The sequence below is a fragment of the Mustela lutreola genome, chromosome 3, assembly GCF_030435805.1.
Source record: "Mustela lutreola isolate mMusLut2 chromosome 3, mMusLut2.pri, whole genome shotgun sequence".
NCBI lineage: Eukaryota > Metazoa > Chordata > Mammalia > Carnivora > Mustelidae > Mustela > Mustela lutreola.
In genome coordinates, this window is record NC_081292.1 from 9480850 (window position 1) to 9498483 (window position 17634).

General features: G+C 44.6%; 1 protein-coding gene across 1 annotated transcript in view; it reads left to right on the plus strand.

The window, feature by feature from the left end:
• KCNQ3 (potassium voltage-gated channel subfamily Q member 3) overlaps positions 1 to 17634 on the plus strand; it is a 299479-nt gene that overhangs the window by 229271 nt on the left and 52574 nt on the right. Inside the window, exon 2 of the mRNA XM_059165604.1 lies at positions 16509 to 16599. Coding sequence (XP_059021587.1) covers positions 16509 to 16599 — 91 coding nt within the window. The remainder of the gene's footprint in view (positions 1 to 16508; positions 16600 to 17634) is intronic.

Here is a 17634-nt window from a genome sequence, read left to right on the forward strand (position 1 = left end):
ACTTTGTAATAATTTGTTGGAAAATTCATACAAATAGTGAGGCTATAGATATTAAGTAACTTGTCCATGCCCCTTACTAGGAAGTGTCCATGCCCCTTACTAGAAAGCTATGATTCAGAGCCCTTTCTTTCTGGCTGCAGAGACAGTCCTGCCATGGCCGCTGCCCACTGCAGGCTCCTGTGCTTCTTTGACTCAGACCAGCAGGGGATCAGATTCACTTCCATACAGTCTGACTCCAAAGCCCATAGTGTTAGCTGGTGATCTGTTCTTTCTCAACTCTGACTGCACAGTATCATCACATGGGGAAAGTTTTAAAAAAAACAAAACACACACACACAAAAAAACAAAAAAACAGACTAGCACTGGGCTCACTCAGAGCAATTAAATTAGGAGATTCATGAGTTGGTGACAGCCACTGGCTTTTTGGTTTTTTTAAGATCCAAAGGTGATTTTAATTTGCAACTTTACAAACCCTTGTTCCAGGACACAGGATGCCTAGAAAATCCATATCAGCACTACCTCTGGGGAGAAGGTCCTTGCTAAAACATAATTTTCAGGATAAGATATGCTCTTAATAGACATCATAGGTTTTGTTTGTTTGTTTGTTTTGATTTGGTTCTTACTGACACAAACTTTTTTTTTTCTCTCTACCCAGCTCTTCTTGCCCAAGGAGGGTAACACCCTATTCAGCCTGTGCCTAGCTGGCACCAGCCATTTTCCCCACGTACTCTGATAAATGCTACTAGACAAGAAAAAGAAAAAACACAGAAGGGTGATGTGAGGTCAGGGAATGAGGAGGATACCTCACCGAGAGGTCAGAAAGTTGCTGATGAATGAGAAAGACAAGGGCTAATGAACATGAAACCCCTTCCTGTCATCTCCAACGAAGATGGGGCCTGATGGCATTATTCTCAGTATGTCTAGAAACCCAAACGCTCACAAGTGTTCCCCCGTCCTACCCAGGTAAATGGTCCCCAAGAAATGGACTGCCTGCCTCCTGCCCCTCACCTCTCCCCCCATAATTGAACCCCAGGGGCTTGTTCTAAGTCATACTTTATCTTGTCTACCTCCTCTCCAATAGTCTGAGGCCAGAACACAACCTACTGCACCTTCTAGACCCTGATGCAGATGAAATCACAAACCTGTTCTAGATCCAGAAGGTGTCTTAGGAGAGAGAGGTTTGCAATGAGTGTAAGTTGAAGGTCAGCACAGACACTGTGCTAGAGTTTTGTGTGCGTGCTCTCATTGATTCTCTCAATCTACCTCTAATAGTTGCTCTAAGCACGTAGACACATTTTGCAGATGAGGAAGTTGAGCCTTGGGGTCAACTTGCCTAAGATCTCCCAGGTACCTGGCAGCAAAGATTTGAAATGAGATTTCCTGATCCCATCTCTCTTTCTGTACATAGAAAAACATAGCAACTGGTGGCTTTTTCTCAGGGCACCCCCAGATAAATATTGTACCTCAATTTATAATATGGCACTGGTCCTGAGTACCAGGTGAATCCAAGCTTGGCATAATTCTGAACACCCATGCCTAGTGAATGATCTTCTGTTTTTCCTCTAAAGGACTGACCTTAGAAATAAGTGAGACGAAGGGGGGTCTCAAAGCCCCAAGATGTTATGCAGTTTTGAAATTAAAGCTAATAGCTGATAACCCCTGAGTAGTTATTAGTAGTTATATATATATATATTAGTAGTTATTAGTAGTTATATATATATATATATATATATATATATATATATATATATAAATATCAGTGCTCTTGACAAGTCTCTGTCCCTGCAGAGTAGCTCCTGTCATGTCCGCTTGAATGCTGATCACTTTCCACTGGAATAATTGGTTTCCTTATAATGCCATAAATATCTTGAGGACAGACCTGAATCTTGGGTTACCTCTGTACCTTGACACGGGGCTTGGTACAAAGTAATTACTCAGTAAACATGTATTGAATCAAGGACTGAGTGAGCGAATATAAAATCCAGGAATGTTTAAAGATGAATACAGAGTCCAAGGAGGGAAGGAAATCGCTAGAACAATCAGCCATGATGACCATTGTTTGCACAGCGCAGCTGGGCGGACAGATGTGTCTCCACCATGCTAATGCTAGCATGGGGCACGCTCTTCTTCTTCTTCTTCTTCTTCTTTTTTTTAATCTCTCATTTTGGAAACTTGAAGCCACTGAGTGTTTCCATTCTAATGAGATTTCCAAAAAAAGATCTAGAATAATCAGGGCTGTATCATGCTGGGGAAAACAGCATGGGACCCAGATCTGACTTTGTGTCTGTGTGTTTGGCTCTCAAAAGAAGCAGTGGAGCCATTTGTAGGAAGGTGCTAATGGGATAAGAAAATAGAAGATGTTTGCATCTTTGGGGTTGGGTCTGAGAGCACCATTTTTTACATGTGAATGAGAAAAGTCTCTGGGGCATGGTGAGAAAAGTAAGTAATACACCAATTACACATCGGCATTTTTCCCACTGTCTTCAGCCTGAAGGCAGTTGCAAAGGCTGGAGTCTGATTTGGCCACCACACAGGTGAAGATGGTGAATGACCACTTGAGATAATTTCCAAACTGCTGGGAAAACTTGCTCCCTTTTCTCCTAAAACTTCTGTCCCTCAGCTGGAGGTCCCTTAAGAGGTATCCTGTCTTTTGGTGCAAGGCTTTTAAAATGCAAATCCCAGGTACCATTTTATTCCTCTTAAACTAGCAAGTCCTTTAGCAAAATGGTAATAAAACTGGGTGAAAATAGGATTCTTACATGTTCCTGGGGACAGTGTAAAGTCATGTAGCCTTTTAGAATGGCCTGGCAGAATGTACCAAGAATCCATACAAATAAATGTTCAAAGTCCGGATATACTGAAGATTTATTCTCAGGAACTGGTCCTCAATGAGGAAAAACTATATGTACAAAGATACTTACTCTAGCATTATTTATAATAACACAGAACTTGAACCAATATATGCCTAAATATTTAGCAATAAGAGACTAGTTATGTATATATATATATATATCAGTGCACTGATGTCATTGAATGCTGCTCTTTCATTAAACATGATTGTTCTGAATATTTTATAGCTAAGTGGAAGAATATTTATGCTTTAATAAGATAAAATGTAGAACATAATGTTGTGACAAACCAATATGTAAAAATTGTATATGCCTGTGTCCTTGGGCTGGAAAGGGGACAGCAGGGAGGTAGGAGAAGAGAAGAGTTGATTTGTTAGGCTTAGAATGAAATATGATGATTCTTTTATTTCAATCCGCATCGTTTGCTTCAGAATGTCTTTTGTGACTTGAGTCTTTTAAACTCAAGAGAACTAGAACTGTTCAGGAGGGAGAGATCTGATTGTACACAAGGTGACGAGAAACTGATGAGAGGCTGGAACCCTTTGCACCTGCCATGAGAAACGTATAAGAAACAGTTGTGTGATATTGATGGAGGGCTGGAAGCCCCTGGGAACAGAGGTGACCGGGAAGGAAAGAGGTGCTCTAGAGCACACAATCTGGACTCTAGACTCTGGACTACACACTCCAAGTCTTGTCAGGAGGTCCTTATGCCAAGACAGAAGACACATGAGACAGGACTGGAGAAACAATGCTGGCATCTGCTGTGAACCTAAGACAGATCTGCCCCTCTCCTTCTGGAAAGAAGGAGGGGGAGAGGGGAACTACACAGCCAGTTTGCCATTCCTCCATCACCTTCTCCCCTACCACCCTCATAGACCAAAGGCCCTCTCCAGGCAGGCTTGAGGGAGGGCAGCTGGAGAACATCTACCGGACCTTCCCAGCCTCTGGGTGAGAGACTAGTGACACTGCGCCTGCAACATCTATAGATAAGGCTACTCTAGACAGTTTCTGCTCTGGCCTCCTTGGAAGCAGATGCTGTGCCCACTACCTGCAGTCCCAAACACATTACCATTGAGCCACACTGAACCTCCCACCTACCAGAGTGTGCATCCAGGAACTTTGCAGCCTTCATCATCAGTCTGTTCTGCAACCCTACAAGGTAGACATTGGTGTTACCAATGCACAAATGAGGGAGCTAAGAGGAATGAAATAACTTTGCCTGGTTCCCAAAAACTTGAAGAGGAAGGGCTGGGGATTGCAGGCAGTCTCTGATGGTCAAGTACATGCTCTCCCCATAACTGCCTTTGGTGTTTCATACATATAGGTGCTTCAGAAATGAACATACAAGAGTTCTGCACCCCATTCCATTTCATGGTTCAGGGATGGGAAGGTCCTCATAGTACCAAGCAACTCTCTGACACCAGCCGGTGTCCTACAATTTAACTTAATTCAGACATCATCTACCTGAAGATAGCATCAGATTCCATAGTTGAAGAGCTCAGTTCTACATGACTGCCCCCTGGCCCATTTTAGGCACCAGTCAAAAACCCAGGTTGTGACCTCTGCTCAAGGCTATAATAGATCAGAGATTCCAATGACCTCCTCTTTGAGTTCCATAAATTTGCCAGATCAGTTCATATGAAATAGAAACATTTGACTAGATTACCAACTTACTATAAGGGGATAAAATTTAGGAACAGCCCTAAGAAAGAGATGCACAGGGTGAGGTATGGGAAAGCCACAGAGTTTCTATGCCTTCTCCAGGTACTCTGCTCCTCCCATGTTGGCCAACTCAGATGCTCTCTGAACTAGTCCTTTGGGGCTGTTATGGAGACTTCTTTATACAGGCATGATTGATTAAATCATTGGTCATTGGTGATTGAACTCAATTTCCATCTCTTTTGCTCTACCCAGAGGCTGGGTGTAGGGACCGAAAGTTCCATCCCTTTAACCACAGAGTTCATTCTCCTGGCCACCAGTCCCCATCCACAGATGGGTCCCAAAGTCACCTCATTCACATAGCAAAAGACACCTTGATTGCTCTCATCACTTAGGATATTAAAAAGGGTTTAGGAGCTCTGTGTCAGAAACTAGGACGAAGACCACATGTATTTTTTCCCTCAATCACAGCATCACAGCATAGTAAGTGCTCTGCAGGTGTTTGTTAAATTAAACATCCTCTTGAGGTTGTTCGATATCATTCCTGTGGCAGCTTGGATGTCTCTGGAAGGATGGATTCAGACCTCAAAAATACCACCTACAGTGTGAAACAAAGACTGCTTTGTTCACAAAGTTGATTGGACTTTTAGTTGAGGCTTATGTATTTTTAATCATGCCTTTGTTTTTCCCACCCTATAATGTCATGCAAACTCCTGCAACAAAGGAAAGTAATCCCCTGCTGTTTCTCTTCTGATTTCCCAAGGTTTACTTTTATCTCTTTTCACCTGAGTACCACCCAGCCCCACCCAGCCCTCCCATAGGATGCATCCTGTGATGAGGTCTTGAAGAAATTATGAAAAAGTCAATAAAAATGGTCCTGGTAAAGTGGCTCGGATGGAAATGTAGCTTTGTGTTTTTGCCAGCATTCTGGGATCTGCTTTCCTAAATGGTCATGAAAGAAACACTGATTCCCCCCCCCCCCCCCGGGGATGCACTGTGCACGCAGGAAAGCTCTATAAGATGATAGGATCCGATCCGTGTGGTTGAAAGCTGGCAGAGAAAATTAGTGGGGTCTGCATTTCAGACACTAGGAATGCTGGGAAGGGGCCTGCAAGTGACTGATGTTCACTGGTGTTCACTCTTCACCTGCACGGGGATCACAGTGCCCTGGCACAGGTTCACACTGGCATTTTATTAGCCTCGTTGTATAAATAAGGAGGCTGAGGTTTTCAAAGGCAAGACGATGTGACCAAGTGCACATGGCTGGAGATGTAGTCCAGAATCCAAACCCAGACTGGCCTACCTCCTAAGACCCTTCTCTTTCTAATGACCCAAGCTGTTCAGAGGACACAAGACACTCTGTGTATGGAGGAGGGTGGGGAGGGGTGGCAAGGAGGTTGGGAAGGATAGTGCTGGATTGGAGGGGAAGCAGTGAAGGGTCATAGGAAGCTGTCAGGAAACTGCCAGAGTGATCAGAGGGAAAAGCAATGTGGCTTGACAAGGTCATTGGTCATAGAGACAGGGAAGTAGACCAGATGTCTGATAGTATATCAGAGGAAGAAAGGACATCATTGGCTGAAGGGTTAGATATACGTGCACAGGCTGGAGGGCTCCGAAGGGCACTCTATTCTGTTCCATTGATCTATGGGTCTGTTTTTGTGCCAGTACCATGCTGTCTTGATGATGACAGCTTTGTAATAGAGCTTGAAGTCCGGAATTGTGATGCCACCAACGTTGGCTTTCTTTTTCAATATCCCTTTGGCTATTCGAGGTCTTTTCTGGTTCCATATAAATTTTAGAATTATTTGTTCCATTTCTTTGAAAAAGATGGATGGTACTTTGATAGGAATTGCATTAAATGTGTAGATTGCTTTAGGTAGCATAGACATTTTCACAATATTTATTCTTCCAATCCAGGAGCATGGAACATTTTTCCATTTCTTTGTGTCTTCCTCAATTTCTTTCATGAGTACTTTATAGTTTTCTGAGTATAGATTCTGTGTCTCTTTGGTTAGGTTTATTCCTAGGTATCTTATGGTTTTGGATGCAATTGTAAATGGGATTGACTCCTTAATATCTCTTTCTTCTGTCTTGCTGTTGGTGTAGAGAAATGCAACTGATTTCTGTGCATTGATTTTATATCCTGACACTTTACTGAATTCCTGTATAAGTTCTAGCAGTTTTGGAGTGGAGTCTTTTGGGTTTTCCACATATAGTATCATATCATCTGCGAAGAGTGATAATTTGACTTCTTCTTTGCCGATTTGGATGCCTTTAATTTCCTTTTGTTGTCTGATTGCTGAGGCTAGGACCTCTAGTACGATGTTGAATAGCAGTGGTGATAATGGACATCCCTGCCGTGTTCCTGACCTTAGCGGAAAAGCTTTCAGTTTTTCTCCATTGAGAATGATATTTGCGGTGGGTTTTTCATAGATGGCTTTGATGATATTGAGGTATGTGCCCTCTATCCCTACACTTTGAAGAGTTTTGATCAGGAAGGGATGTTGTACTTTGTCAAATGCTTTTTCAGCATCTATTGAGAGTGTCATATGGTTCTTGTTCTTTCTTTTATTGATGTGTTGTATCACATTGACTGATTTGCGGATGTTGAACCAACCTTGCAGCCCTGGAATAAATCCCACTTGGTCGTGGTGAATAATCTTTTTAATGTACTGTTGAATCCTATTGGCTAGTATTTTGTTGAGTATTTTCGCATCTGTGTTCATCAAGGATATCGGTCTATAGCTCTCTTTTTTGGTGGGATCCTTGTCTGGTTTGGGGATCAAGGTGATGCTGGCTTCATAAAATGAGTTTGGAACGGCTTCCCGGGGGAATTCTACCAAACATTTAAAGAAGAACTAATTCCTATTCTCCTGAAACTGTTCCAAAAAATAGAAATGGAAGGAAAACTTCCAAACTCATTTTATGGAGGGCTCCGAAGGGCAATTTGCACTCTGGCTGCAGGGCCACTGGGCACGAGCACACCCTCTCCCAGTGAGTACTCATCACAGCTCTCTGGGAAGTCCTTTGCATCCTTATTTCTACACCAGCAAGTAGAAGAGCTGGGGCTCAGAAAGACGGAGCCTCTTGCTGGAAGTTCTGCAGTTGACCAGGAAAATCCAGGTCCAAACCCAGGTCATTATAAACAGGAGTGCCTGTTAGGGTCAAGTCCAAAAAAAGAGGAAAGCCTGCCAGACTTCAGAACACAAATAGGATTCCCCAATCTCAGCTCTGGACTCCATCACTGTGCTAGCTCAGCTGAGCCCCAGAAAGTCTCGTTCCTTGAAAATATGGGAGCTTTGTTTCCAGCGAAACGTGTGGAGAGTCAGACAAGCTCAGGGTTATAACAGTGCCGATAAAAGTAGAAGGGCTTGGACCAGATAAACCACGGATGCAGAGTTTAATTGGTGTGCCCTGCTAGAGCTGGGGACAGCGAATCTACCTCCAGTCCCTCTGACACACCTGAGTCATGCGTTACCACCTTATCCTAGTCAGAGTATTTCCGAGGACTTGGTTATAAGGTGATGTTACCTACCTCTGTTTCAACAATTCTGAGTGCATATTTTCCCCCATTTTAACATCTCTGAAATGAAGATATGAAATACAATCAGTGACTGTCAGAATAATTTATTTGGCAACTTCCTTTTTTTAGTAGTTTATACCATTAGGCGTCTTACAATTAATAGTGTCACTTAGTAGTTACCCAAAGATGACATGCGTCTGATAAATTCCAAATGTATTGTATTAATGACAGTTTCTTCCCGTTGAGAACTTACAAATTCCTCAGGCTTCATGTTTTACAGAATAATAGATAATAACAATCATATTAATAATAATGGCTAACATTTATTAAGCAAGGCCTAACATTTCATTATCCCATTTTACAGATGGAGAAAGTGAGGCACTCAAGTTCTCCCAGCGACTCTGTGAGGTTGAATAATTATCCCCATAATGAATTCACGGGATTGGAGGGCCAGACAGATTAAGTTACTTATCAACATCACAGGGAAATAAATAGTGCAGTCAAAATTTAAATTCATTCCATGCCTGATTCCCAAATGTATGCTCCCAATTATAAAGATTTGGTAAATGGGAAAACTGGAAGGAAACTGTTAATTACTGAGTGTCCACTGCCTACCTTTCAGCGTTTTATACCTGTTATATCATTGAACCCTCGTAGGTAGCTGGCACTCCTTCTCACCCTGCAGATGAAGAGCCAGAATCCCAGTGGTAAGGGAAACTCGAGACCCTTACCACTTGTCTGTCTCCACCAGTCTGCTCCCTGACCGGAAGTGCCCGTGATGTGTGGTCAGGTCACGGAGAAGTTTGCCCTGCAGCCCAGAGTCATGCAGTTAGTACCATCCACAGAAATGCTCCTAGGGCAGCAACAGTGAGTTCAAACAGGGTTGTGCCTTGTTTAAAAACCACGAATAAGGGCCACGCGGGTGGGGTGGTCCGGGCGGTTAAGCACTGGCTCAGGCGGTTAAGCATTGGCTCAGGTCATGATCTCAGTGGGATCTCAGTGGGATCTCGTGGGATCAAGTCCCACATCAGGCTCCACACTCAGCTCGGAGTCTGTTTGTCCTTCTCCCTCCCCAGACCCCTCCCGCATGCATGCTCCCTCCTTCTGTCTCTCCCAAATAAATGAATAAGTCTTAAAAAAAAAAAAATAGTAAAAGGGACATTCAAGAAGAAACGTATGGTAGCATACCACAAAACTTACATAGATGTTTCTAGAGGCAGATTCATCAAGAAACTAATGAAGCTCGAACAGTGGCCTATATGAGTTTTTACTCATAATTTGTATTATTTTCCCTAAATTTTTATTTCTTTTTCTCCATAAACCTGCATGTATTCATCTTGTACTCTTCCAATCATGCTAAATAACCTGGTATCAACAAAGGTGTCTTTAAGATTAAATCCTTTTTACGTTTTAAAATATTTTTTCTGCCCTGCATTCGATGTGGAATTTATCCCCAGGTGATCCTGATGGAGTTAAATTAACCTTGGCCCGTAGTGTAGGTCAAGAGTTGGAAAACTTTCTCTTAAAGGGCCCAAAGGTGAGTATTTTAGGCTTGTGGGCCAGGCAGCCTCTCCTGCAGTTCTTCACTACAGAAGCAACCACACACATAAAAGCAAATAAGTGCAGCTATGGCATAAAAAAAAATTATTTACAAAAAAAAGGCAGCTGGCTGGGTTTGGCCCTAGGGCCGCAGTTCGCTAACTGCTGGTTTAAATGGTCAAAACCGCATCTACTATGTTATGCACATGTGGATCTATAGGTGGTGTGGAAAGGGTATAGACAGATACAGATACAGATTTGTGTGTGGTTATTTATTTATGATATCCTTGCCTCATTTCAAGAACATGGAAGTTTTTGAAGACAAAGTGTTTTCTTCCCCCTATCTATTATTAATGTCAGTTTTTCAACTCATCTCGGTGAGCATAAGAGGAGAAAGATGGGTAAGAAAGCTGCACCTGCTGAATGCCTGATGTTTGCCTAAATTCTAGGTGTTTCACATGACGTGATTCTCTTCTAAACCCCATGCCCATCCCATGAGGCAGATTTAGAGTCTCTTTATCCTGCAGTTAATGGGAATCAGTGAAAATCTACTTAAAGAAAGTCTGTTGGAAATGGAACCAAACCTCATACCAAACAGCAAAGAAAATATCTTGTTAGTACTTTATCACAAAAAATAGAATTAAAATACAAAAAAGTGTTTATTGTATCTCACAATTAACAAAATAGAAGTTATAATTTCAACTATGTTCTAATTTTTAGAATGAATAAAGACTGAACCGAGTGTTAATTTGGGAGTATATTTTCCATGCCCCAATGATATAATACAATATGACTTCACATTTTATCTCCTCAACGTTTGTGGGGAAGGATTGTATGAGATTTTTCATCCTTTGAAGTAACGATTTGACTTTCATTGTTGGAGCAAGATTGTCACTTGTTAATGGCTTTGCCATATTTAGAACATCTCTCCATCATCATGTCCATCAACTTCATGAAATCTTGCATTTTTTGTAAGTTTTGCCTTTTCACTGTGCAAACGATTCACAATGTACTGCTGGATGCTGTACCTGATGGGGAAGCAGGGATGGACCCACACAGCCATGCACACACAGGGTATAGGCTGTTGTGAAATCATCAAAGACGTTTGCATGGAGACTTCATTACAGAAATGGGTTTTGGTTTTGGGGATTTCTGCTGCCCTGTGCAATCTCTCTTAACCCTAAAGACTGGGATAAAGGATAAGATAACAAAAAACCCTTGCATTGGCACTCCAGCATTATAGTTGAGAAACTGAAAAACAAAGGCTCTGAGGCTCTGAAAAACAAACCTATCCAAAGTCATCTAGTTTATGGGTGATGGGCCAAGATTTGGATCCTCCTCACCATTATTCCTGCATAACAAACTACCACAAAATTTAGCAGCTTAACACAACACACATGTATCATCTCAGTTTTCATGAGGCGGAAGCCAAGCATGGCTTACCTGAAGCTTCTGCTTGGAGTTTCTCACAAAGACCACATGATGAAACTGTCAGCCAGGGCTGAGGTCTCATGTGAAGGTCTGACTGGTGAAGGATCCTATTCCAAGCCCCCTTTTGTGGGAGTTGGGAGATTCAGCTCCTTGGGGGCTGTTGGACTGAGGGCCTCCATTCTTTGCTGGCCATTGGCTGAAGGCCACCTTCAGTTCCACATGGGCCTTTCCTCCATGTCAGTTTGTGTCATCAAAGCCAGAAAGAGATAAAATCTACCAGCAAGATAGTAGTCACTGTGATTCAAAGAGGCTGTCTGCCTGACTCATTGGGAATAAGGAAATCTCTGGCACACAGTGAGTGCTTTACCTTTGGGGAATTTTGGTTGAGGGTCAGTAGGATTCTGATGTAGTCTGAGGGATTGTATATTCTGCCCGAGGGCAGGAACCAAGAATGCTAACTGAGGATCAAGTCTTACGGTGGCGTCAGAAGTACCTGCTCTGTTGTGCTTGTGCTCCCGTGGCTGAACTGTGAGCCAGAAGCCCCCTCCTCAGTCTCTGGCTGGCTGTGTTCTGCCTGTTCCTACAGCATCTCCCTGCAGGCCCCATGACCACTCCCAGTGCTGCCCCTACTCCTGTTGTGACCCTAGCACCTGAGCCTGGAGGCTTGGTTCCTCATCTATAAAGTGGGATGCAAATATAATGATGACAGAAACCCCACCTCAAGGAGCACAAGAGAAAATGATGCATAAATGATTAGATAAATTATAGTTTTCACCCTGTTTGTCCCACCTCGAGGGAAACTGGGAGGTAATCCTTGCTGTTAGGCCCTCATTCCCAGCAGGTTAAGCTTTGTTCCCATAAGGGAGTCCAGGGCTGCCTGAGAAGAAGGTGTGGGAAACCCAGGTGCCACTGTGCACAGAGTTGTGACCCAGCAGAGGTAGGGTGTCAACAGCTTGGAGCTTACACTTGAGACTCCAAGTACAGCTGCAAAGCAACCTGCCCTCCCACCCTCCACGACCCTGGCAGTGGAGGGTGATAAGATTCAGAGGGTACGGGTAGGAGGTGGTGTGTGATTTAAGGGCACGTCTGAGACCCTTGACCCAGACTAGCCTTGTTCACCAAGAGAGCCGGCATCCCGCAGACTGGAGGACAGCTTTTGGTTCTCCCCCAGACTTAATCCCACCCCAAACACTGACCCCCCCTGCAGGCGCCGGGAGGAGGATGAGTGTGGGCAACGGGCAGAGGAAGAGGCGAGAGGAGCGGAAGTCAGGGAAGGTTGGGTGTAGGAGACAGAGACAGGGACAGCTGCAGAGCCGGAATCAAAGCGACGTGGCCAAAATCAACTACACAAGAAACAACACTTGTTGACAAGGATGTGGAGAAAGGGGAACGCTCTTGCACCAACGCTCTTGGTGGAAATGCCAGCTGGTGCAGCCGCTCCGGAAAACTGTGGAGTTTCCTCAAGATGTTGAAAATAGAGCTATGGCCCAGCAATCACACTGTTGGGGATTTGCCCGAAGAATACAAAAACACTAACTCAAACATACACCCCTATGTGTATTGCAGCATTATGTACAATAGCCAAACTCTGGCCACAGCCCATGTCCATTGACAGATGAATAAAGAACATGTGGTGTGTATATACAATGGAATATTACTCAGCCATGAAAAGAATGAAATCTTATCATTTGCAATGACGTGGGTGGAGCTAGAGAGTATGATGTTAAGTGAAATAAATCGGGCAGAGAAAGACAAATACTGTATGATTTCACTCCTATGTGGAATTTAAGAAACGACGCAGAGGGAATAAAAGAAAGAGAACAATAACAACAACAACAACAACAACAAAAGTGCAGACTCTAAATTCTAGAGGACAGACTGACGGGTCCCCAAGAGGAGGTGGGCGGGGGGGGGGGGGCAGGGGAAATAGCGATGGGGATTAGGAATGCTTCGTCCCTGATGACCACAGGGTGATGCGTGCAAGTGGAATCACCGTATTGTACACCTGAAGTGAACATCACACTGTGTGTTAATGGCGCTGGAATTAAAATTAAAGACTTTAAGAAACTGACAGAGGAATTAGAAGAGTCGTCGGTGAAGCACGGGGGAGTGAGAGAGCCAAAGCGGTAGGAAGAGGGAAGCCCTTGTCTCCCACACACATCTGGCTTGGGTGGTGAGACGGGTCATTCGGTCGGTGTGTCTGCGATCCAGTGCCCCTCTTAAGAGTAAATTGAAAGCTGTGAAGGACCAAAGAGCATTTTCCTCCTTCCTGATTAAGGAGGGGTTCTTGATTCTCTTAGCTTTATCAATTAATGGTTGTTTTCCAGTTTCAGAAAGTAAATTCCGCAAGGTGGCAGGTGTGTGAATTTCTTGAGGTGTGAGAAAATGCCAAACTCTGCCAGGCACTTGCTGCCCCCTGCTGGCTGAAGCCTGGTTTTGCACTCTCTGACGCTGGGAATCGGGCTCCAACTGCATTTCCTGATTTCCTTTGCTGGCTCTAAAATCACAGACTGTAAGAGCTGAAAGGAACTTAGATCTCCAGCCCCACCCTCTTCCCTAAGCTGTAGACTTGAATTTTTATAAACCTTCTGGATATTTCCATCTGAACCTCAAACTCAGCCAGTCCACAGCATAGTTAAGATAGTACATTTTAATTAATACACAATGCAAGCAAATGATTGCAAAATGATAATGGGTTATGGTCAGTACTGGGATAGAAATGCAGTGGGGTGCTCTGTGACCCCAGGGGAGAGGTCACACTGGAGAACATGCAAAGAGCAGCTGAGGTCATGGAAGTCCGTGGAGGCAAAGCATGACTGGCGCTGTTAAGGCAGAATGTTAAGGCTGTTAAGGAGAATGTGGGGTTGTGGGAGAGGTTGGGAGGAGTGGGCAGAGAAGACATCAAGACGGGCACAAATAGACTCAGAGAGTTGGAGGAAATGCTCTCATTCAGGATGGCTGGCCTGGATGTCAGGAAGCAGCAGAAGGCAAGGCTGTGAGGACAAATCCAGATCAAAGGCCCACATCCCTTACTAAAGGAGATGATTGAACTGGGTTCCGTGTCCATAAATTTCGCACTCTGCCTATGAACATGTCATTCATGATGTTCTAGGTCATCCCGCATAAATTGGGGACTGTCCTGGATAAACTGAGACATGGCAGTCAACTCTAGCTAAGCCTCAAATACACATCCAACCCCTTGGCCTCTTGGAGGTTTTCAGTCTTGTACTCTGAAAGCATGTGGTGAACACTCAGATCATAACCTCTGTAATGGTCTGTCCTGTGTTTCCCTCACTGCACTAGGAGGTCTTTGGACATGAGGGCTAGATTTTATTCATGTTTGTATCCTTAAAACCAGTGCTATGCCTGGGATACAACTGATAGTAAAATAATAGCTAGTAGGTTGTGAAGGCACTCTTCTAAGCACCTGACACAGATTGTATCATTGAATAATGGAGGATGTGTGCACTTTTATTGAGTTCGTTTTCTAGATAAGGAAGTCAAGACACCAAGAGTTTGTTTAACTTGCCCAAGAAGACACAGCATAGGAGAAGGAAGGGGATTCTAATCCAGGGCTTATTTCCAGAGCCTATGAATGAATAAAATGAAGTCTTGACAGACCTAGATTTGGATTTGCAGAATCATCTAAGAGCCCGTTCCCCAAGGCCTGCTGGGGAAGCAGTCAGTGATGAGTGTGTGAATGGGAAAGCACCAGCTTCATTTGCATGATCCTGTACGGTTGATCAAACCACTCCCCATCCATTTTCTCCTGTGGTCCTCACAACAGCTATGATCTCCATGTGGCTCCATTATTCCCATTCTATGAATGTGATCACTGAGATTCCCAAGGTCAATGAGCTATTCAAGACCACATAGAAAGTACTCCCTTTGAGCCTGTGTCTCTGGACTCCACAGTCCTGTGGTCTTTTTAACTGACAACACTATTATCCAGATGGAAATGAATCCTTCTGATGAATTTCTCCATCTCTGAAATGGGAGTTCAGGTCTACCTTGCGGGGGGGGGGGGGTAGTTGTAAGGATGACCTGATAAATGTAGAGTGACAAGGGGTAGGTGCTCACTAACGGGTGATGTTGGAGTTGATGTTACCACCCCCACTGTCCCCACCACCACCATCATCATCACCAGAGAAGACCTGAGATTCGGGGTAGCATATTTTAGGCATGGGTCCGGAGCCATAAATTGAAGTAAAATGGCCAAATACAGGAGGGAGCTTAAAATCTGGTGTAGGTCCCTAGGTAAGGTTGGGAATATAGATTCAGTTCTGCAGATCAGAAGGCTTATTGATCAGAAGACGTGATCAGGACCACCAAGGTTCAGAGCCAGGACTTGCATCCTCAGCCACGGCCAGGAGCAGATGTTTCCAAACCTTACATTGTGGGTCTTACCGTCATGGCATGAAATAGTTTTCTTTTTGGTCAAACTGTGAGTTCATGAAGGCAGATTCAGCATATTCATCATGGACTTCCAGCTCTCTTTCCCCCATGCCTGCCATATAAATATTGAAGAATGAATGAGTGAATGAGTGAATGAATGCGCCAGCATGACCCCACTTATGTAACCAAGCCCACAGCACATGGGCTGGAACCCAGCAGGGTGGAGAGCCAGGTCACACAGAGCAGAAGAACCTGGAGTATGTAGTACCAAGGCTCACCCATGGGCCCTAGGGAACCTGGTGCTGAGCATTCCACCAGAGACTTTACACCAAGAAGGAGGGAGACCCATTTCTCTTTGCTGATATCCTGAAGCATGCACACACATGAACATACACACACTACAAGCTCTCCCTCCCCCCATCCTCCCGCCAACTGAATTTATGTAGATAATAATCTCAAAAAGGACTGTTTGCAGTTTACTCCTGCCTGAGACAGGGGCATGAACCAGATGACCCTTCTGTGATTTTTCCAGGTGCAGCAGACTGCATCCTTCTCGATGGCGGGTCCTGTTCTTTCTAGTATGAAGACCACTTTGTAATTTCAGAAACAATTCTGAAGGGCCCCAGATGAAAGAGGTCATTTCCTTTATTAACCGGGGACTGTAGAAAGAATAATACTAAGCCATGGAGACAGAGGTTTTTGCCGAATTTATCGATCTTTGAAACGAACTTGTCATTTGTTTGTACTGAGACTGTTTCGCATGTTTGAAGACCGTCGTTCTGTATGTGCGGGACGCACCATTCATTCGTTTATATTCCTGTTGCTTTGCCAAAGCTTGTGGGAACTTTTGGTCTGGAAGATGTCTGCAGCTCCCAGCGGAGTCCGCTAACCAGCTGTTAAAGCGAAAGTGTGCACATTCCTTACCTTGCCTTAGGTCTGTTTTCTTTAGCTGGAGTAATAATCCCTACCTGTCTCATCGGTCTGTGGGGCAGTTACGTGGGATAATGGGTCCAGCACGTGCCAGTGTCTCAGGGAAGTTGTTGCTTCACCGTGGTTGACGCCGTCCTCTGGAGCTAGTCGGGACTAGATGCTTCCTCCTTCCTCCCCTCCAGGTTCCTCATTGTCCTGGGATGCTTGATTCTGGCCGTGCTGACCACATTCAGGGAGTACGAGACCGTTTCGGGAGACTGGCTGCTGTTACTGGTGAGATTTTGCACCTCCCCTCATGGCGTGCTTCCAGGATCGATGCCTCTGGTTGGCCTTCTGCAGTTGAGAACAAGGACGCTGCCCTTGAGCACATCTGGTTTTGGCTTCCGGGCCAAGCCCAGTCCCAGGAGAAACCAATGCCTGGGTCTGTTGGGCAGGTCTGCACGGGCGTGGTGGAAGGGAATGGTATTTTTTATTCTAGACTAAGGACAAGAGGGCACCAACAAGGTCAAAGCGAAAACCAAAGTACGTTAGTTATATGATAAAGGCAGCTTCCCAATCCTCTGAAGGTTAACACAGAGTCATGCTCTGTTCTGAAACCTGCCTCTGCTTTTTCTCCCTAAACCCTGAGGATCTCTGACTCCCTTCAAGGCCACGAACCAAATCCTATTTGTACATTAAAACTCGTCCTCACTCCTGAGGCCTCTGCCTGGTTTATCTCTCTGTTCCCACATCTACACAGGGAAGGGATGCCAGCCCCCCCGATTAGGGTCTACAAAATAGCAGGATCTTCACCTTACACTGAGCATGCTGTCTGTGATGCTAGATGCAGGGGTTCCTTCTGAAGTCAGGTGTTTTCAATTCATACAGTCTCAGGTTAAGACCTGAGCAGGTGAATCCCGAGAAGCCCTCTAGCTCCAGGAACTAGGTTTCAAGGATTATCATGGAGCAGCAACTCTCCAAGGGTCCCAGGAGGTCACCAAAGAGGGGGACAAAGGTGTCTGTGTCCCCCTCTTTGGCAGGAGGGAAGGAAGAGATCCAAGGTCCAGGGAGACAGCACAGGGAGGCGCCCTGAGCCTGACCACCAGCCTGGGAGTTCCTCTTCACCACATCCTAGTCTGCAGAGACTTGTGTAACTACTCCTTGCCTTGGTTTCTCAAAACATAGAATGAGAGTAATATTATAAAACACTTGAGGTGGCGCCTGGCCCAGGAGCCATGCTTGTAAATGTTGACCACAGGTAGCAATAGCCAGGGTCAGGCACAATGGGTGGGACTAGCAGACTGTGTTTCATGGGTCTTTCCCTTTTCC